At 34.7% G+C, this 22941-nt stretch overlaps 1 protein-coding gene across 3 annotated transcripts in view; it reads left to right on the top strand.

Annotated features, from left to right (window-relative positions):
* Window positions 1–22941, top strand: part of LOC138708810 (organic cation transporter protein-like) — a 145388-nt gene that overhangs the window by 76040 nt on the left and 46407 nt on the right. For all 3 annotated transcript variants that reach the window (XM_069839004.1, XM_069839005.1, XM_069839003.1), the window contains exons 2-3: window positions 16404–16795; window positions 22718–22821. In XM_069839004.1, coding sequence (XP_069695105.1) covers window positions 16404–16795; window positions 22718–22821 — 496 coding nt within the window. The remainder of the gene's footprint in view (window positions 1–16403; window positions 16796–22717; window positions 22822–22941) is intronic.

Genomic DNA, 22941 nt, shown 5'->3' with positions numbered 1-22941 from the left:
ATAATATACTTATAATGCAATATTTGCAGTAGCTAAGGCGGTAGCGCAGCATTTCGAACTACCAACTTGGTGGATCCGAGTTCGATTTCCGGAATGAAAATAGAAATTTCTGAGCGAGCATCCAATTTATTTATTTATTTATTTATTTATTATGGGTCAGTTTCTATCTGATGCTTTTCCAATTCACTGCAGGCTAAAGCAGGGAGATGCACTATCACCTTTACTTTTTAACTTCGCTTTAGAATATGCCATTAGGAAAGTTCAGGATAACAGGCAGGGTTTGGAATTGAACGGGTTACATCAGCTTCTTGTCTATGCGGATGACGTGAATATGTTAGGAGAAAATCCACAAACGATTAGGGAAAACACGGAAATTTTACTTGAAGCAAGTAAAGCGATCGGTTTGGAAGTAAATCCCGAAAAGACAAAGTATATGATTATGTCTCGTGACCAGAATATTGTACGAAATGGAAATATAAAAATTGGAGATTTATCGTTCGAAGGGGTGGAAAAATTCAAATATCTTGGAGCAACAGTAACAAATATAAATTACACTCGGGAGGAAATTAAACGAAGAATAAATATGAGAAATGCGTGTTATTATTCGGTTGAGAAGCTTTTATCATCTAGTCTGCTGTCAAAAAATCTGAAAGTTAGAATTTATAAAACAGTTATATTACCGGTTGTTCTGTATGGTTGTGAAACTTGGACTCTCACTCTGAGAGAGGAACATAGGTTAAGGGTGTTTGAGAATAAGGTGCTTAGGAAAATATTTGGGGCTAAGAGGGATGAAGTTACAGGAGAATGGATAAAGTTACACAACACAGAACTGCACGCATTGTATTCTTCACCTGACATAATTAGGAACATTAAATCCAGACTTTTGAGATGGGCAGGGCATGTAGCACGTATGGGCGAATCAAGAAATGCATATAGAGTGTTAGTTGGGAGACCGGAGGGAAAAAGACCTTTGGGGAGGCCGAGACGTAGATGGGATGATAATATTAAAATGGATTTGAGGGAGGTGGGATATGATGATAGAGACTGGATTAATCTTGCACAGGATAGGGACCGATGGCGGGCTTATGTGAGGGCGGCAATGGACCTTCGGGTTCCTTAAAAGCCATTTGTAAGTAAGTATTTATTTATGTATTTATTTATTTATTAGTTTGCTAATAATTGTAACATAAAATATTATATATATATATATATATATATATATATATATATATATACAGAAAAACTTAAGCCTGCCCCTTAAAGAGCAGAACTCGTGCTCAGGGGCGGATTCCTGAATTGAAATTAATAATTATATAATACAATTTGTCTTGTGTCTACTGTGCAATTATAGTATATAAATTTAAATTTACAATTTTTCAATTTTTATAAAATCCATAGATAACTTTTTAAATTTTATACTAAAACTATTAGAATTGATAAGATTAGGATATTTAAATATAAATTTGTTATATATTTTTGGGCCTAAATTACTACTATGATTAAGTACTGTAACAGTGCTGCATTTTGGTTCAAATAATCTTAAATAATTCATACCTTTTGTTTCATAACTATGAGAATACAATTCAAAATTATTTCGATTTTTATGTATGAATTTTATTAATACAATATAATAAATTTGTCTTACGTTAAGTACATTAAAGTCTAGAAACAAATTTTGAGATGGAAAATCAATAGGTTTATGAAGACATATTTTAATTATTTTCTTCTGTAATAAATAAAGTGGATTAAAATTGGATTTAAATGAGGTACCCCATCCTATAATTCCATACATAATTACCGATTGAAATAAAGTTAAATATATTGTACGTAATAAACTTATTGACAAGTAATTTCTCAATAAAACAAAATAATATACTACTTTACGTAATTTATTACAAATGTAATTAATGTGTTGGTTCCATTTTAAATGATTATCGAAAATTATGCCTAAATACTTAACTTCAGAGGACTCTTTAATTATCGGACATTTACACGTATAAGACAACAATCAGAATTATGTAATTTAATACTTAATACAGATGTAGGAGGTTTTGTTACATTTTTCAGATGAGAATAGAATAATTATGGTTTTATTTTCGTTGATAGAAAGATAATTGATGTCAAACCATTTTTTTATTAATTTAAGTCCATTATTTGAATTATTATATGCATCATACCAGGTTTTTCCACCAAAAGATAAAACTGTGTATCTGCATAAGAATAGTGAACACCATTGTATTGTTGTAAGTCAATTTTTAATAAGTCATTAATATATATTAAAAATAGAATAGGGCCTAGAACTGTGCCTTGAGGAACACCTATATTAATAATTAAAGGTTCACTTGAATAATTGCGACCAGATGTGCGTTCCCTGCCTTGTGTTGTTCTGCGTTGTCCCGAGTTGTAGCTTGACCATATGCTGGTAACATATCTACAATTACGCTATTGTACAGGTACTGTTATGCGTGCTATTAGCCCTACTCATTGTGCGTGGATTATGCAGGAATGTGAAAATGACAGAAAATCGCAACTAAATCACGATATGACAAAAGCACTGCGCCCGCACTCATGTGGCGATCTCGCTCTAAGTTCCCATTGGCAGTCCACTGACCTTCGCCAAGAGAGCGCAGTTAACAAGATAACAAGGTAATTAACTTTACTATGGGCCATGCATTCCACTACCTGTTTGCGGGTTAGAGCGATGAACTATGCTTTTCTCGCGTCTTGTTAATGATGAAATCTGTGTTGATGAAAAGGAAAGGTGATGTTTTTAACGTTATCTAGTGTCAGTAAATTGTTGATAGCAGAAGCAGCATGGTATTTGACGATGTGAGTTCTATGATTCGTCATAGAATTACCTGACACATAATCCGGATCAGCTTACTTAATACCGTAAGGGTGAAACCTAACCATTTTTCCACTATTACTAAATATACTAGTGGATTATAGTGATTTTCTAGCTCTCAGGTTGAATTTTCTTTTACCAACTTCGATTCGAATTTTGGGTACTGATAAATACTACAATTGGCACTTATTTTCTAACTGTTATGTTGGCAGCAATGATTTCGGTTTACAGTAAAGCAAACTGATGAAAATGCAAGTAAATAAATACATTTTTAGGTTAGGTCTCATGAATCGTAAACTCTTTACTCAAAGCAATAAATTTCATGTTGCCTGACAAAATAAATTGTAATATTAGATCACACTAATCCTAATTACCAACATAATATGCGACAAGTCCAGGAGGAAAATATACTATTTCATAAATAAATTATTGAACCATTTAGGAAACATTTCGCAACATAAAAATGAGATGTGATAAATAAGCAAGACATCGTTATTGTTAATACTATATTATTATTATTATTATTATTATTATTATTATTATTATTATTATTATTATTATTATTATTTCAGTGCGTAGCATTGTGATTTTTCCCTCTTTGGTGATATCTGGTATTAGTTGGCAACACTGAAGAGACGGCCACATTAGACTTTTAGAAAGTATTCTTACGTGATCCTCACTACTATAATTTGAGAAAACCTCGAAAAAATTCAAGTAGATAATAATCCCAAGCGGTATTGGAACCCATGTTCGAGCGTAGCCTTGAACTACGAGTCCAATTGAAGGAGGAATTGTTTTTAGAATAGTCGGTTATTTAATGACGCTGTATCAACTACGAAGGAGGGGCGTGCACTGTAGCCTGAGATTCATTGTGCTTACCACTCCTATTCTGTGAATATTTGCCGCGTTTTATATGTGTACAGCACGCTGCATCATGAACATAACCCATGAAGAAAAGATGGTGAAGTGAGTCCGAGGTCCAACGATGAAAATTACTCAACAATTCAATGGTTGAAGAAAAACCTCGAAAAAACCTCAACTAACTAACTTGTCTCAACCAGGATTTGAACCCGGGCAGCTCGTTAAACAGCCAAGCATGCTAGCTGATAGTCCACAGCGGTGGATATGGTCGCCGTTACATTTTAAAGACCTCAAAGATCACATTCCTTTTGAGATAAAGAATATTATTACTGAAATGATATGCTTTTCTGAAAACCTTTTGATAGTTTCAAGAGTACATTACATTTGAAGAAAATAATCATGTGTTAAAATCCTTTTAAGAGGCCCAAATACCACATTACTTTTCAGGGAATAATAATTAGGGGAGAGTTGGGTAGTATCGGACATCGGGTAATATCGGACAGTGAGTTTCTTTCATCTGCCACAAGATGATAGTACCTGATTGACATGGTTACGTTTCTGTGATGTCGCATAGAGAAACGTAACCATGTCATTCAGATACTACCATATGATGGTAGATGAAACAAACGCACTGTCCGATATTACCCGATGTCCGATACTACCCGACTCTCCCCTATGTATTAAAATCCTTGAAGTATTTTAAAGAGCACATTACTTTCTAAGAAAATAAATTACTTAAACCTTCTTAGAGATTCAAAGACCACGTTATTTCCAGGAAAATAATTATGCGTTTAATCTTTTTAACAATTTCAAAGACCGAGGGGATGTGTTAAAATCCTTGTAAGGATTTCGAAGGCCACATTACTTTTCAGAAAAGAAAGAACTCTCCCAAAACAGAAATTCTTTAATGGATTTCAAAGACCATGTAACTTTTCAGGGAATAAATTATGTGCTGAAATCGTACAATTTCCTAGAAATATCTAAATAAATATTTGCTTCACAGTACGTGCACTGTAACTGGTTGAAGTGAGGTAGAATAATTTATTTTTAAAAAATTGTCTGTCCAGGCATCCTGGGTTGCCAAGAACACAGAATAATATAACGCATACAAGAATAATAACTGATTACATTAAGTAGACGAGTTAAATTTACGTGAACATAGGACATGAATTTTATAAATAATATAAACTTATACATATACAGTGGGCCAAGAAAAACGGCACAAAATTTAAATGGTTATAGTCTATTCCAGTAGCTAATGATTTCACTTGAAAGTTTATTTCACAGCCTAATTTCACAGTCCTTGTAGACCGCGAAAGTACTGTAATATTTAATTTTTTATCATTTATTACACATTATTTCTTATTTTTTGTAAGGCAGTGCAAAATCGATCGTTTATGCCGAACTAAGCATTATGGTCTTACGAGTTCAGCAGGCCAAGCCGTTTGTTGTGCTATCATCATTTGTTTTCTTCCGTTTTGAGTTCTCATTTTGTGAATAATGGGTCGCTTGACGAACGAAGACAAGATTTTCATTAAACATTTGCACCAATATGATAATTTATCTGCCCGTCAAATTGTAAGGAACTACGCTTAGCGAGAATGGTCTGTTACAACTGTAGAAAGATTGATTAGCAAGATACGGACATGATATCCCTCCTGAAAGATTATTGCGTAAAAGATCGCATTTCTCAGATTCTCTGATGGTTTCCGCTGGAGTTTCAAACGAGATCCTAATCCTATGGACTATTTTGTATGGAGTCAACTACAAAAAGCAGTTTACTACAAAACAAGAATTCGTAATATTGAACATTTAAGACAACTTCTTCTTGAATGTTGGGACCGGCTTGATCAAAGACATATATCCAGTGCTATTGGACAATGGATAAGACGCCTACAAATGGTTGTGTGGATAAATGGCGGTCACATAGAGCGTAATTTTTAATTTTGATTATTTGAAAGATGATTAATTATTATTCATTTTACCAACATTCAGTTTCTGCATTTTCAAGTAATACATTTTCTTCAAAAACCACATTTTTCGCATCACTGTGTTTTGACCTTCATAAGATTTTAATTGAGCCTAAAAAACATTAATAAAAAGTCCTGCTCATCTTTAAAGTCTACTCTTTCCAACAGTGTATTCATTATAAATTAATGTTATGTATTTCAGAAAATAGAGTATTTCTAATTTTGTGCCTTTTTGACCCACTGTCTAGCTGAAAATGGGTCAACTAGACGAGTAGATATTTTAGCGTACAATGCTGACACTAAACAGGGCATCATTGTGGACCCCACGATACGTTTTGAAGTAGAATGTCATCAGTCAGCCGAGGTCCACCTTGAGAAGAAGTCGATCTATGAGCCTAGTCAACTATTTCAAGCTGAATTATGCCTTAATTCACGTTGAAGTATTCGGCTTGCTCTTAGGTGCTCGAGGGACTATACCAGCTTTTTTCGAACAATTTCCACGGCAGTTTGCTTTGCCAACATCTCTGAGGGATGACATTGTGATAATTATTGTGTTAAAAAATCCTGCCAAATCCTAATTAATCACATGGTGCCACATTAATAGCAATTGTAATTTTTCACGCCCTTTTTTTGTTTCCCTTTTTTAAAATGTAATATTTATATTTACTTATGTATATTAATTTTTTTTAGGATATACTGAGTCCGTAAGGGCTACCCTCAATGGGGGGGCAGTTCAATATTAATTTCAATTTAGTACAATCACACACTAACGAAAAAAAAGAGAGAAACTATATTAAGTATAAAATGGTTTTTCAGGAACAAACCCTTTAAGGGTTAAAGCGATTATTTTAGGAATGATGTCATGGATTTCAATTTTTTTAGAGTGTTAACGGCTAGCTGTGGGATGATGACCCTGGCTCCGATCATTAAACCATGTACTTCCCAGGTGCCTTCCACCTGGTATTTTTCTGAACATACGGAATAGTAGGCTCTTAAATTTGTTGTTGTCCTTTGTTGACCTGAAATGATTGGGTCTGACTCATCTCAAATTTAACAGTTGGATGCTACTATTATTTTGAGGGGATTTTTGCTTAGTGATTCAACAACCCATTAAATTCTGTAACGACTTAAATTTGTTCCTTGACTGACATATGAGGTCAGTGTGTCTGTCACTGATCTACCACACCCGAAGACAGGCCAAGGCCTCGGAGAGAGGTGGGTGCTAACAATGCAAACGACACCGAGTGAACTCCACTCGTCTACTTTCACTGCACGATTCTGTACATTCAAGCAATTATTATGCAGTTCAATAATAACTTAGTACTGGCTCGTGTGGTGCCGTCTTATGTTATATTTCACGCTTATACAGTTCACATCAACAACAAACTTAAATTGGGCTACTCAAGACTCGCTAAATTATATCCGCTCCTCAACAAGAAATCATCTCTAAAGCTACAAAATTGCATGCCACTTTACACATCTCTATTACGACCTCTACTGCTTTATGCCTGTCCTGTCTGGGGAGGAGCTGCAATAAGTGAAATTAAACACATCCAGTCATTTCAAAATAAAGTCTTACGAATTTCACTCAATTCTCCTTGGTTTGTCCGTAACAGCCAACTACACAGAGAAACTGGTATTGACACAATCAAACAGTTTATTCATTCACAAACTAAGAAGTTCCATAACAACCTAGAAAATGTTTCAGGCGCCATCCACTACTCTATCGGAAGGAATTCCACATTTCCCACCAGAATCAAGAGCCGACTTCCAGTGGACCTCATATTATAATCAAAATTCATCATCACCCCAACCTATGTAAATAATTATTTATTAACAATTATTTTTGTTCATTGAGGAACCCAATCTAGGCTGCCCTCAATTCAGTGTCATGTATTGCATTTATATTTTATTTAGAAGTGATCTGCATAGCGCTAAATGCGCTGATCGATCAATAAATTATTTAAAAAAAAACGCTTATACAGTAATTTGATTCGCAACAGTTACTAGATTGAGAGCAAGAAATACTCAAATCGAATTTCGATGTGCGAATGGAAAATTAAAAGTCCTCAAAATGTCTGAAGTCAATGTCTACAGGGTCAAACATTGCGGTAACATTAGGATTGGAATTATACCAAATTTAATATTTAATACATTCACAAAATTTCTTGAAGAATCCAAACTTGTATAAAACCGGTCTATGAAGTATTTATTAGTGCTGTTGATTGATCAAAACATTTAATCGATAACTATTTGAATTTAATCGATTAAGTATATGTATTAAATGTTGTATATCTGTATGTATCGTTATATTACAAAACAACTATTTTAATTACTTTAACATATTTATTATAAGGCTTATAATTTAATGTGTCAATTTCTCCGAGAATTTTTGAGACAAACATAAGTAACAAAAAGTACGAAGACTGGAACCAGCGCGCATTCCGTAACGCGAGCCCTAGGCAGGATGCCTTAGACCACGACGCCACGGCGCGAGACAACGAAGCCATATTTAAAGTGAAATTGTCTACTTTTGAATTTAAGTCTCTTCTAACTCGGTTTCAAAGGAAGTTTACGTAAAAAAGTACTTATTCATCTACAAACCGATTATATAAACAATCAGCCATGTTGGATTCGCGATGCGTGATGGGAAAAGGTGGTACGAATGTGGGCTTCTCATTGGCTACTGAAGGAACTGTCCTAATTTGAAACCTAGGCAGGGTGGAGTTGTCTACATTTTGATTCTAAAGCGCACAATTAAGCGCTATTTTCGCTCTGTTCTGTCCGTTTTTGAACCTAAATAGTCCCAGAATCGCATTCAGCACACAAAATTCTATGAGATACAATCAATATCTCGAAATCGCAAAAAATGGAGTTGTCTAGCTTTGATGCTCCTCAAAGAGCGAAGAACTATTCACTCTCTCACTTTACTCTTCACTATTCTTCAAACTTCTAACTCTAGCTACCTAGCTTCTCGTTTTCAACATTTGTCCTCATATCACGAAATAGACACTCGCTCACAACACCATATCACACTCTCCATTCCTATACACAGAACATCCTTCTACTGTTCATCTTTCACCGTCTCTGCAGCTCATCTCTGGAACTCCCTACCACAACATGTCAGAAACTGTCGGAAATTGTCTAGTTTCAAAAATAAATTAAAATTGCATTTTTGAATTAGATTCCTTTGAATTATAAGCCCTTTTCTCTGCCATAGTTTTGTAAAAATATAGGCTATTTATTTCTTTTTCCTTCCTTTCCCCTTTTTGTTCTCTTTATCAGCCGATGGATTTATTATCATAGCCTTTTTATTTGAATTTTATTTAATTTTCGTATTTCTTTTCTTTTTTATTATCATTATTTTATGATATTCCATTTTGATATATTCTTCCTTACGTTTTCCCATATTAACCATTTGTACTAAATGAGTTGCTTTCACTATATTCCAATGTATTTTACTTTCTTTTTTTCTATTATGGTATTATTTTCATGTTGTTTAGTATCGATTTTATTATGCTATTATTATTATTATTATTATTATTATTATTATTATTATTATTATTATTATTATTATTACTATTTTTTTTAATATGTTAGTATTCTGTTCTTTAACTTTTTGTTAAATTTTAACTGCTTGTATACTTTGTGACCTGGTAGAGTGTAAGAGAAGGCCCTATGGCCTTAACTCTGCCAGTATAAATAATAGTAATATGCGTTACAAGAGCGGTATGTTGAAGTTTTCATGTTCGAGGAAAAGTTTGAAAAAGCGAAACGTAGTTGAGCTTTTTTAATTTCCGAGAATTGAAAGAAAACATACCGCTCGTGTATCGTACATTATTTTGTGCGAAGATCGTTTATTACATACCTGAAAGAGGAATTTCTAATTAGTTGCAATGAAATCTCCATCTTGGTTTCTGTTTAATGACGGCAAATTTGCAAAACAAAAATATCTATCTTCAACATTGTTGCTTTAAAATGTTTTCTGTGTTTACTATACTCCAGCAGGCCGTGATATATGTCTGTCTTTTTCCCCCCCAGTCTATAAATGCGAACTTAAAACAAACGGTAAGGTTATGTAATGATTTATTTTTCATTTTAATATTTTAACAATATTATTTATATGACATATTGCAGTAATAACATGGGCAAGTTGATTTGTTGATTTTTTCACGGCTTCCTTAATGTTACTTGCATCACGAATGCAGTAACTTTAGTGGAGTTGTAGAGTTTACTTAATTTTTGCAAATATTTAAAAACAATAATTAACAGTGCAATTTAGGTGAAATTGCAGTGGTAAGTTTCCAATTTATAATTATTACTATAGTGAACGTCTCTAAAAATAATATGTTAAAAGCCTAAAGCAGTAAAATCAATATGTCACTTAAGCGGTAAGAAGAGGGAAATTGTTATGTGTGCTAGGTTGGGAATACTGAATGTGGAATTTTAGACTTTCCGCGGATTGGTTTTGTGCAGAAACCAAGCAAATACGCACGATCTCGCACAAAGAATTATTATTATTATTATTATTATTATTATTATTATTATTATTATTATTATTATTATTATTATTATTATTATTAATTGTTCTTCCTCTGACACAATCATATCGTCAAGTGAGATGTACTGCTGGTAGTAGATGTAGGGCGTACATATCAGTCAGAACCTCAATCAGAGGCAATATAAACAAATGGTTCAAATGGCTGCATTAAGGATGAAGTACAAAAGGTAACTGAACTATTAAATTCTTCCTGTTCTTCTCGGAATAGACCAAAAACAGTTTTTCCTCTATAGTTAGTTATTTTTGTGGTCGTCTGCTATAAGCTATAATGAAATGAGAAAGTCAACTGGGATAGAACTTTTTATTTATGTATGCAGTAAGTAGTTCCTCATAAAGGCACTTGAATATCTGGATTAGCAGTCTTACAAGGAAAAGAGGGCGAAAACTGTTAGGTTGTGACGTCATGTCGACTTGGGAATCACAGAGCCTTAGGCAACAGAGTTTCTTTCGTCACTTGACCCGATGTGCCGAATCAATTCCAGTGAAGGAAATCACGACCTGGAAAGGTATTGCAACTTAGTTACTTAACACCTCTCAGTGCGTAGTGAAAGGAAGGAGTAACAAGGAAGGAAAACATAAAGAAGTGGAAGAGAAAGGAAGGAAATTATTTATAAAGCAAGAAAGGAAATAAGGCAAGCTATTGGCAGGATATAAAAGAGAAACAGAATAAATGAAGTAGAGAAAGAAAAGAAGGCAAGTTGGTATGGAAAAAAGAAAATAAATAACTGAAATGGAGAAGAAAAGAACGAAAATAAGCAAAAAGAAAGGAAAACTGGAAAGACAGGAAAAGATAGAAAAAATATACATAAAAATATAGACAGATCAATAAGTCAAATTATCGTTCGCAAGGTACGAATACTGAAGTTATGTCAGTATGCAATGAGAAATGCTATTTAAGTTGTAATACTTTTTCTGGTCATGAGTTCCTTAGTCTGCGTAATTATAATTCTTTCCTTCGAATTTTAAAACTGTATTAATTCGAGTTTCTCCACGTTTAAATTTTTCCGCTATTTTTTTTTTCAAATAAATCACTTCCAATTTCGATACTTCAACGATAATAACTTCTCATTTTACTAAACATGTTTTTAATAGTAACAACTTTAATAAATATAAATAAATAAATAAATAAATAAATAAATAAATAAATAAATAAATAAATAAGTAAATAAGTAAATAAATGCATATATAAATGAATAAATAAATAAATAAATAAATAAATAAATAAATAAATAAATAAATAAATAAGTAAGTGAGCAAGTAAGTAAGTAAATAAATAAATAAGTAAGTAAATAAATAAATAAATAAGTAAATAAATAAATAAGTAAATAAGTAAGTAAATAAGTAAATAAATACATAAATAAATGAATAAATAACTAAATAAGTAAATAAATAAATAAATAAATAAAGTAAACAAATGAATAAATAAATAAGGAAGTAAATAAATAAATAAATACATAAATAAATGAATAAATAAAGAAATATATAACTATAAATAAATAAATAAACAAATGAATAAATAAATAAATAAGTAAGTAAATAAGTAAATAAATGCATAAATAAATGAATGAATAAATAAATAAGTAAATAAATAAATAAGTAAATAAATAAATAAATAAATAAATAAATAAGTAAGTAAGTAAGTGAGCAAGTAAGTAAATAAATAAATAAGTAAATAAATAAATAAGTAAACAAATGAATAAATAAATAAATAAGTAAATAAGTAAGTAAGTAAATAAGTAAATAAATACATAAATAAATGAATAAATAACTAAATAAGTAAATAAATAAATAAATAAAATAAATAAATAAATAAATAAAGTAAACAAATGAATAAATAAATAAGTAAATAAGTAAATAAATACATAAATAAATGAATAAATAAAGAAATATATAACTATAAATAAATAAATAAATACATTTTTAAAATACCAAGAAAATTATATGTTTGAACTTGAATGTTACTCAGAATTTCAATGATTTCCAAGGAGAAGTCGCTTGTCTCTAAACGTCAGGTCATGCAGATGTGAATTATAATGTAGTTACTCGTGATCATGCTTTATTCATGAGGCATTTCATAAGTGAGAAATTTTTCGTATAGATAAGTTGCCCCGAAACATTAGAGAGAAACATTCCGCAGTATTTTGAGTCTTTTCGTATCTTTTGCTCCCCAAAGGCTATGAATTTCTCCTTTTTAAAATAATATTTCAGCTTTAAGGAGAACTGGACATCTATCAATTGAATTTCGTCAATTTATCCTCTTAAATAACCCTGAAGTTTCTGATTAAGTCCACACTAGATTGTAAAGGGTTATAATGAAATACGAGGAGGCTTATAAGGGCTCTAACATAAGGAACACTACTTTTTTCGGCTCGACTTTGAATTGAAAAAGGAACCTCAGGAGTCTTCGTGCTCGCAAGCACTTTTTTACTCGCATGACGAGGGCACCAAATGTCATTGAAAGAGCACAATGGTGCTCGCAAGCAACAGGTTGAGAACTCCTGACTTACGCTATTGGGAAGTACAGAAGGTATATTTTAATAAAATTGTATTATGAGAACTGTTTCTTATATAATAAGGCACAAAGGCAATTTATCAAACACGAGAAAAATTAGTCACTAGATTTATATGATTGCAAACTATTTGCAATTTGTAATTTGTAATTTTTCCATACACATAAATTGCATAACTAAAATCACAATTTAAACTACAGAATAACAATAATTTATTACTGTAGTTAAGGTGGCTCGGAATTTTACTTAATTTCGGTATAACAACAACAGAATGACGTACATATATTGTGTACGTACATTAGTTTCTCGTTAAAAAAAATACAATTTAGAATTGTCATGACTGCATGCTTCACCATTTCAGTTTGCCCTTTTATATTGTTATATATCCAGGGGCATATTCCACCATTGAACTTCTCAACTTTCCACTTCGCAGTTTTCACTTTTCTTTGCAGTTTCTGTTAGACTATCACATTTCAAAACTTGTTCGCAAAGTGACAAGTGAAAAGAGAAAGTAGAGGAAACTCTTCAACCGTTACGATGGAAGAGTAATGGAACGGAGAAAAATTCTCTCCGGCGCCGGGATTTGAACCCGGGTTTTCAGCTCTACGTGCTGATGCTTTATCCACTAAGCCACACCATTACTCTTCCATCGTATGATGACGCAGAATATCTGCATGGAAATATCATATGTACTTCGGTACATTGAAATAATATATGATATGCGTAAATCACGAAGTGATTTAAGACGGCGCTTATTCCGTCGGATCCCGGCCAACTAGTCACTCATAACGAGTGCACCTCAGCACATGTGTGGACTTCGGTCCTACGTTCATAGACACCTATGACGTAGTGCAAAGGGCGGCCACTAGAGGGAACCCAAGAGTTGGAACTCAATCAGAGACGATTCTGTTCGGCGTCGGGGTTGTATCCGGTGTGGCTTAGTGGATAAAGCATCAGCACGTAGAGCTGAAAACCCGGGTTCAAATCCCGGCGCCGGAGAGAATTTTTCTCCGTTCCATTACTCTTCCATCGTATGATGACGCAGAATATCTGCATGGAAATATCATATGTACTTCGGTACATTGAAATAATATATCTTCAACCGTATTTTGACTTTTGTTCCACCATTACAATAGTTGAATCGGTTTTTGTTAAAAACGAATGTCAGTTTTCGGAGAGTTTTTTTTTTTTTTTTTTTTTTTTTGTCGTTTCATGTACTTAAAGTCAAGGTCTATCGATTGCCATTAACACCGAAAATGTCATGGTATCCGTTATGCAGTACCTGATCTCTTCTTATATCCTGATTGTATTAAAAGAGAATAAATCATTGACTTTTTCGTTTTTAACACAAAAAGGACCGGTCGAATGCATTTTATCTTTCAATGTTGGTGAACTTTTATTCTCAATCCGCCAGGCGCAATTATGAATATTAGATTTCTCTTCATTATTGAGCTGAAATTGGTTGTACTTCCCTTCATTGGTTGTATTATACAACACTCATTTCACCGGAGAAAAACATCAGGGAGTGATAACAGAATACTACATTAGAACCAGATCCAACAGGCAAAATGCCTATTGGAAATAAAAAGGCGGAAGATGTGGAAGAAGTAGTGAAATATGTGTCCTCAGAATCCAAAGACTTCTGTGATGAAATAATCTTATGGCCTTCACTGAAGAGAGAGAATAGTAAATTTTTGTTTTACTTGTTACATGGGATTTTTATGTGATTTTTGTAAAGTCGTGTATAATACTAGTATATTATATACAGATATTTTCAGAGAAATGTGTTACATTTAAACTACTTCAACATGCATAAAATGTATATTGAATTTAATAATATTACTATTCTGTCATTTTTAATCTAATACATATTTCTTTTTCCCTGTATTAATATTAGTTTTGTTTAATTGAAAATATAAATGTTATAGTTTCTGCAGATTACCAGAAATCTATGCAATGAGTATAATTTTGAAAGAATCTGTCAAAAACGTCAGTAAAATAAATACTTTAAACGAATGTATGTAGTTTTCAGATTTTTTTTTATTGTTAAAACAGAATGTTATTTTCGAAAATATTTTTAAAATCAAAATCTAAAGTTAAAAGCCAATTTACATGCAGTGGTAACTGAAGTAGGAATGCTTGAAATGTGAAAGCATAATCATTACCATGCAGTTAGTATCAATTGAAATAAATAATTTTCTCTTTCTATTTCAAACCTTGAAATTTTGACTTAGTTGGTTTTCACAAAAACCGATTCAATTTGCGAAGTGCAAAGTCATATGCTGAAAAGTGAATGGAATTAAATTCATTATATTCAGTATATTTTTGTTTTGGATTCAAAATAATTTAGAGGAGAAAAATGATAAGAAGGGAAAAATTACTATTAGGTTTAAATAATTCAAGTGACGAAGAAGCCAAAAAAGGATATATGAAATCAAGATAAATTTCCATAACCTAAGCTTGTCTCAATTCGTGAATGTTTTCTAATTACGCCAACAAAAGCAGACTTGCGAACTGGTATTATAATAGCATTTCGCCAATGATCAAGGAACATTTTGTTAGACCAAAAGTAATTACACACTTCATAAAGATATAAAACATCATCCGGTGGTAGTTGTTTAAAAAAATCATATGGAATATTGTCTGGTCCGGGGCTGTTATTCTTACAGCGGCTTAAGGCATCTTGTATATAAAAATTATATAAAACAAGGAAATGTAAACAGGATGTATCAAAATAATTCCAGCAAACAAATGTACTTGAGCGCACTATAATCATATTTGCAAGCCCTACTCAGAAACTAAGCATTTCCGGACCCATGTTGATACAACCATTTTCTCTTCTATATTCATTCATTCATTCATTCATTCATTCATTCATTCATTCATTCATTCATTCATTCATTCATTCATTCATTCATTCATTCATTCATTCATTCATTCATTCATTCATTCATTCATCCATCCATCCATCCATCCATCCATCCATCCATCCATCCATCCATCCATCCATCCATCCATCTTATTCTATAGATCTTACATGAGCAATGAAGCTTTAAGGGGACACTCAACTATATTTTGGAACTTTTTTCCTATTTCACCAATCTTTTTCAAATTTGGAGAAAAAGTTTAATATACACATGGAAAGTAACATGCAAAATCTCAGCTCATTAGATCCAATACTTTTCAAAATAAAAAATATTTCAATTTTTAATCAATCATTAATTGAAATATCACTTTTAATTATCATTTTTTATTTTTTGGCTTTGTGCATTTGACTGTGACTTCCCAATGAATAGGGGAAGAATTCTGCATATTGATTTAGTTCTGTCACGTAAATTAGTGTAGAAATTTAATTTTTCATTTCTATGACACTTTTTCTCCAATTTTTAAGTTGAGTGTCCCCTTAAGATGTGGAACAAGTCAAAATTTTACAATATTAGGCCTACAATTACAATTTTTACCAATTTTTACAGTTTTACAATTTAGTAATTTTCTACGATTTTTACAATTTTGTACAATTTTTTTACAATATTTTGGCGAGATGTAGTGAAATGAGGTGAGGTCCGAGGATTCATATTTGAAATTATGCCCACTTTTTTGGTACACTCTGTATATATTAAGATTAGAGTATCTCACGTTCGTACATGTGTTTCCAGTGGGCAAGGCAGAGAGAGAGGCGCAGAAGAAGAAAGAGGAGGCGAGTCTGGCGGCGGACGCGGTGCAGTCCTCGATGGGCAACTTCGGGCGCTGGCAGCTGTGGGTGTGCCTTTGGATCTCGGTCCTCAAGTTCCCCGTGGCCTGGCACGCGCTCGGCATCGTGTTCCTGGCGCCGCCGGTCGACTCCTGGTGCAGGCGCCCCGACGCTCTGCACAACCTCACCGACGAGCAGTGGCGCAACCTCAGTCAGCAGCAGGGCCACGCCTCCTGCTCCATGGCCGACCGCAACTACTCGCAGCTGGACGGCCAGCCAGAGGCGGGGGTGCCGAGCGTTGCGTGCCACGCCTGGGAGTACGACCGATCCGTCTTCCAGGAGACCATCATCACCCAGGTCAGTACTTCGCGAGCCTTGGGGTTTCCATGATCATGATGGCTTCATATTACATTTATTAATTAATCCGTTCATAATTTTTCTTCTAAATGGCAGGTCTTTCACTGCAAAACTAGCTTTCTCCAATCGTTCCTATTTTCTGCCTTCCTCTTAGTCTCCGCTTATGATTTTATTTCAAGGAGTGCAGTTCGGTGGGTCCTTTGAACACCCACTTACAGATTTATGACTTCCTACACAAACAACTCTGACAATTCCATCCTGTCCCCTCGTCCCAACATTGCACACTTGCCACAATCCTGGTGACCTTCGAAATTATGCAGTGAAACTGACGGGATTCTTGAAATTCGGAAAAGATGCGACAACCCTGCCCCACGTGGATTTGACGGGCACCTGTCAATTCTTCTGAACGAGGGTTGTGATTGGTTACTAAGAAGAGAAGACAAGATTTCCGTCACAGTAAGGAAGACATTTATTTATAACAACCAATAAGTAGGGGGCAGTAGAAGGTCTGTCGGTAAAATCCTTTCTATGAAACTGCACTCCATGAAAAAAAAATAAAGTATACAGTAGAACTTGGTTATAACGACATCCAAGGGACCTTGAAAATTATGTTGTTATAAACGAGTGTCGTAGTAACCGAGATTCACATTATCAGTCTAGTGAGGTGGAAAATGAAAAATAATAAACATAATTAGGCTTATTTTAGATTTATGTATTCACTTTTAAGCCTACCATGAACACAATAAAATATATGTACAATTATAAATACAGTATTCTGTATTAAAACAATTTGTTCATTACTCACCAAACTTATTTACTGAGGAGTGAAGTAATCAGTCATTTTACTCTGTTGTCTCCTACTTGCCCAATATACGCTTTCTAAATTAAATTCTATGTTCGTTATTTCAGTTGCAATTTCACTGCTCCCTCCCTAGCTTCATACTCCCTCCTCTAGCTTCATAGAAATGTTCACAATTCTAATGGCTTCTAAAGTGTCACTCACTTCTTTTAGTGGCCATACTGCGTTAAAATGCGTGCACTTAGTGAAAACTTCCTGTCGAAACTGACCGCATGCAGGTACCGTTAATACCGCATGAATTCGGGCAGGTTACAGTGGGATGGGGAATCTGCCTGCATTCCAGAGGTTTATGATAGAAGGGAACAGTAAAGGATTTGCCAGATTTCAGCAAAATATTTCTTAAAATACTTTGGTTCTTAGAAAATTGTATTCCAAACTGAGGTTGAAAATGATGTTATATGCGAGGTAGATGCATATGAGTTTGTCGTATTAAGCAAGGTAGGAAAGCTTATGTCTTATGGGGAATTAGTTGGGACCACAGAATATTTGACGTTATAGGCGAGGTGTCGCACAAAACGCGGTCGCTATAACCAAGTTCTACTGTATCTTAAGGTATTCATCGACTTTAGAAATGTCAGATTTCTTTAAAATTTTGGTAAATAGTTTTCACCTCATCTGGAAGCTCATTCCTTCTAGTTTTCAGATGATCATGATCATGATGATCATGATGATGATGGCTTCACACATTTGTTAATTAATCCATTCATACTTTACTGCTAAATGGCAGGTCTTTCAATGCAAACCCAGCTTTCTCCAATCTTTCCTATTTTCTGCCTTCCTCTTTTAGTCTCCGCTTATGATCCATGTATCTTAAGGTATTCATCAACTCTAGAAATGTCAGATTTCTTTAAAATTTTGGTAAATAATTCACCTCATCTGAAAGTTCATTTCTTCTACTTTTCAGATGTTGATGATGATGATGATGATGATGATGATGATGATGATGATGGCTTCACATTACATTTATTAATTAACCCATTCATACTTTTCTGCTAAATGGGAGGTCTTTCACTGCAAACCCAGCTTTCTCCAATCTTTCCTATTTTCTGCCTTCCTCTTTTAGTCTCCGCTTATGATCCATATATCTTAAGGTACTCATCGACTCTAGAAATATCAGATTTCTTTAAAATTTTGGTAAATAATGATTTCGCCTCATCTGGAAGCTCATTTCTTCTAGTTTTCAAAAATATATAACTTGTACTCATTATCTCAATAATTTCATAATTATTTGGGCTTTTATAATAAAAGCGCACTATACTTTCTATACCTTACGCCATCTTCAACGTCTGTTTTCTCCTATTACACATTTTCCTATACTGGGTGTTCATTTCAAAGTGTGTCATGACGTCACTGTTGTTGGGTCACCGATTTGAAGCGAGTTTCAGTTTATATGTTAGAGAAGTTGCCTATTATTTAAGGCGTTCTTCAATCTGAACTTGAGAACGTGTACGGTATAACTTGAACGTCGTAGCAACAGATGGCGGTCTGTACGGTCTGTGTGCTACCATAACCTCTTTCGAACTGTGTTTTGCGCCGGCAAGTCGTACGCAGGGTATTTGTTATCATCGGTTGCGTACGGTAACATTCCACAACACAAATCAAATGCTCCGTGTCCATGTTGACCGTCGAAGTTAATGTCAACAAATACGTAAGTAATCGTCTTAACCCTCTCCCCATATCCCGACAGTACGTATTTCCAAACAGTTCACATTCCTGCCACTACCGGCGTTACCGTACGTATCGGCACGTACTCTTCAGAATGAACGCCGTACTTGCTAGCCAACTTCTCTGCCTCTTAGATTATACACCTGAGCTGCGGAAGTGTAGGAAGATTGAATTTTCTAGGCTCATCAGCTAGCCACATGACGGCATACAGCGAGCCAAGACACATTTTGAACTGAACAGCCAGTATTTATTATCCTTCCGACGAACAAAACGTAGACTTTCAAGTCTCAATTCCGGTGGGGAATATGTTGAAAAATAGCGAAACAATTGCTGTATCTGTTCCAATAAATCCTTCCATGAAATTGTGCTTTCTTTCTGTAAACAGTGCCAGGGAAGCATTTTCTGGACGGACCTCGTAAGCTGAGTGTGTCTAGATTGGTTTTGGAAGCTGTGACACAGAAAGATGGTCATCTTGGCAAACTGTCATTGCCCTTAATTTCACATCGAGCCCTCGAGGCAGCATTTCCTGCTGTTGCATGGACGAAAAAATCTGAAGCATGCTACATGTCATTTAAATTTCACAACTTTATCGTACACTCTACATACGGTAATTGCTGTATCATGTGCTTGGAATGACTACATATTACGGTCGACGTAACAACTGAAGATTCATGTAGTCCACTATGTATTATAATAACTTGTTATTAAATTATGCCTCGCAGAAGTAAGTGTGAAAACAGTTACGTGAAGCATTAATAATGATCTACAAATCTAATTAGTTTAAAAATATATTTTTTATTTTAGTACGTTATTTTAGGACGCTTTATCAACATCTTAGGTCAGAGGTCTCCAAAAAGCGTATCGTCATTCGTGCTCTCGATGCTGCCCGCCGAACACATTGTGCTGTAAGGCTAGAAAAGGGGAAGAGACTCGTACCTCAACAGATAGGAGCGACCAGTGGGGGATCGCGGCAACGATCTGCTTAAATTTACAAATAATAACATCAAAAGAATAAGAAAATATCATACGTTTGTATATTATTTTGACATACTATGAAGCTGGAGCCCCGTCTGTTGATATTGACACAAGCCATTGCAAATTCAACCTCTTCTGTCCTATGGTGCCTTTCAGGGCCTGGAAACGATCTTCTCCTGTTGTATTTTGTAATTACATCTAGAAGACATTCAGACACAGTAAAATGTTCATTAACTCCTCGGATGAAGATGGCTAGGTGAGCTTTGTCATTTCTATCTGTGCTTTCGTGCAATGCAAGTGAGTAAGCTACAAACAAGTGATCTGGTATTTACGTCGTGGTTAGAGTATAGATAGTAGAAACGAGATGAAAGGTAATTTGGTGTTGAGGTGTGCAGAATTCGAGAGAGTAAAGACAAAGAGTGTAAAGTTCTGCGTTCTTTAAGTCGGAGCCACGAAAGACTTGCGAAGGACGGTGATATGTGATCATATCGTCGGATGTTGCACACGTATCTGACGCACATATTCTGAGCTCGCTGTAACTTGACTGACAGTTCAGAACTTAGGTCACTTAACAAAACGTCACAATAATCGAAGTGCGGCATTACTAGGGTTTGTACTAGGGTAAGTTTTAGTTGCTGGGGCAAGAAGTTTCTCAAGCGACTCAAACAGTGAATGGAGGAACAGATTTTTTTATCGTTTCTTTAACTTGAAAATTCCAACTTAGATTATTATCAAAAAAGAAGCCAAGAGTTTTTACGACAGATGAATAAGGGATTAGCGTGTTGTTAAGGATAACAACTGAAAGATTACTGTTATTAAGGGAGTTAACTAACCGCTTATGTCCAATAATTATGGCTTGAGTCTTACTTGGATTAAGTGCGAGTCCGAAATTGGCCGCCCAAGTGGAGACAGTGGCTAGGTCACAATTTAACTTGTCAATCGATTCATTGATCGTATTGTGTCTGGAATGTATGTAAAGTTGTAGGTCGTCGGCACAGAGGTGATATCGGCAATACTGTAAGTTCTTTGATACGTCATTAATGTAGATAGAGAAGAGTAGTGGTCCTAATGCGGAGCCCTGCGGCACTGAAGATCAGATGATTGATATGTATATCGTAATATCAGTTATCAGACCAGCCTCATGGTCTAGTGGTCAAAGCTTCTGGCTATAGTTCATGAGGTCCCGGGTTCGATTCCCGGTTAGAGCACAGGAATTTTTCCTTAAAGGGGATTATTCCTGTGTTCGTCCATGGTCTGGAATTTAGGTTAAGTTTAGATTTAAGACCTCTCCTGGCACCACATTATCATAATCATCCTATCACATCACCGGGGTAATGTAACTCCGCCTTCCAGGCGCCCCAACCTCAGAAGTGGGTTACAACTAAGCCACGGCCAGGAGAGAAGACCAGAAATGTCGAAAAGACAACCTGGTGGCATTGGATACATACATACCGGTTAATTTTGGTTTCGACTTCAGATTCAATTACATTTGCAGTCTTGAAACTCCTTCTCTGAACTGTAAGGGCTTCATTGATTTTCCAATATTCCAAGATAGAATATAGCTAGCAAAAAGCTTTTTTGTTTAAGACTGAGGACACGTGTGTGATTTGTGTTTGTATTTTCCTGTTTTATATTTATCAAAATATTTGTAGGCCTACGCATTTCACCTAAAATTAAACGAAAAACTATATGTTTGTCATGCGGAACTGAGTGTAAACTTATTGTAATATACTGATTATTATGTATAACCAACAGTCATACAGATAGCCCCAAAATAAATTATTTTCACATGTCCAACATGCCTGTAATCGTATGATTTTCTTTGTGAAGAGTCGAGTGTTGTCGTCGCATGTTGAATTTTAACACACCCTTAAGAATTTTCGAACAAATTAAGCATTTCAAATTCTTCCCACTAACACAAAAAAAAAATCTCTTCCTATTCATCCTTGAATGTACTACGTCCATGATTAGAAGACATTGTGAAAAGGTGGAACACTCCGACCAACACAATGATAATGGTAGTCCGCCACTGCTCTTCGTTTGCGCATAAACATTGAGTACAGTACAGGTGGAGATGGGTGAGGCGGAGCGCGATCATTACGTACTGGCTTCGGTTCCGTTCAGGGGCTTACTCGCGAGTACGCTTTTGGAGACGTCTGTCTTAGGTTATTTACGTCTGAATGAGATGAAGGTGATAATGCCGGTGAAATGAGTCCGGGGTCCAGCACCGAAAGTTACCCAGCATTTGCTCATATTGGGTTGAAGGAAAACCCCGGAAAAACCTCAACCAGATAACTTGCCCCGACCAGTAATCGAACCCGGGCCATCTGGTTTCGCGGCCAGACGCGCTAATCGTTACTCCACAGGTGTGGACTACACATTTATAATAATAACTGTGAATTCTGTGTTCTCTGTTCTTTCAGTGGGATCTAGTATGTGACCGGAAACAGTTAGCCAATGTGGCTCAGACGGTCTTCATGTTCGGCATCCTGGTGGGCAACGTCGTCTTCGGAATGGTGGCCGACAGGTAAAGACACATTAAATAATATATGCATGACTTAAATAGCCTGAATATTATGGATTTATTAATTTGTCCTACAGAATAATCTCTATAATGTTGATAATTAATATTTGAGGAGAAAATTCC

The sequence above is a fragment of the Periplaneta americana genome, chromosome 11 (assembly GCF_040183065.1).
Source record: "Periplaneta americana isolate PAMFEO1 chromosome 11, P.americana_PAMFEO1_priV1, whole genome shotgun sequence".
Taxonomy (NCBI): Eukaryota; Metazoa; Arthropoda; class Insecta; order Blattodea; family Blattidae; genus Periplaneta; species Periplaneta americana.
Note: the sequence above shows the minus strand (reverse complement) of the source record. Positions and strands in the feature narration are given on the sequence as shown.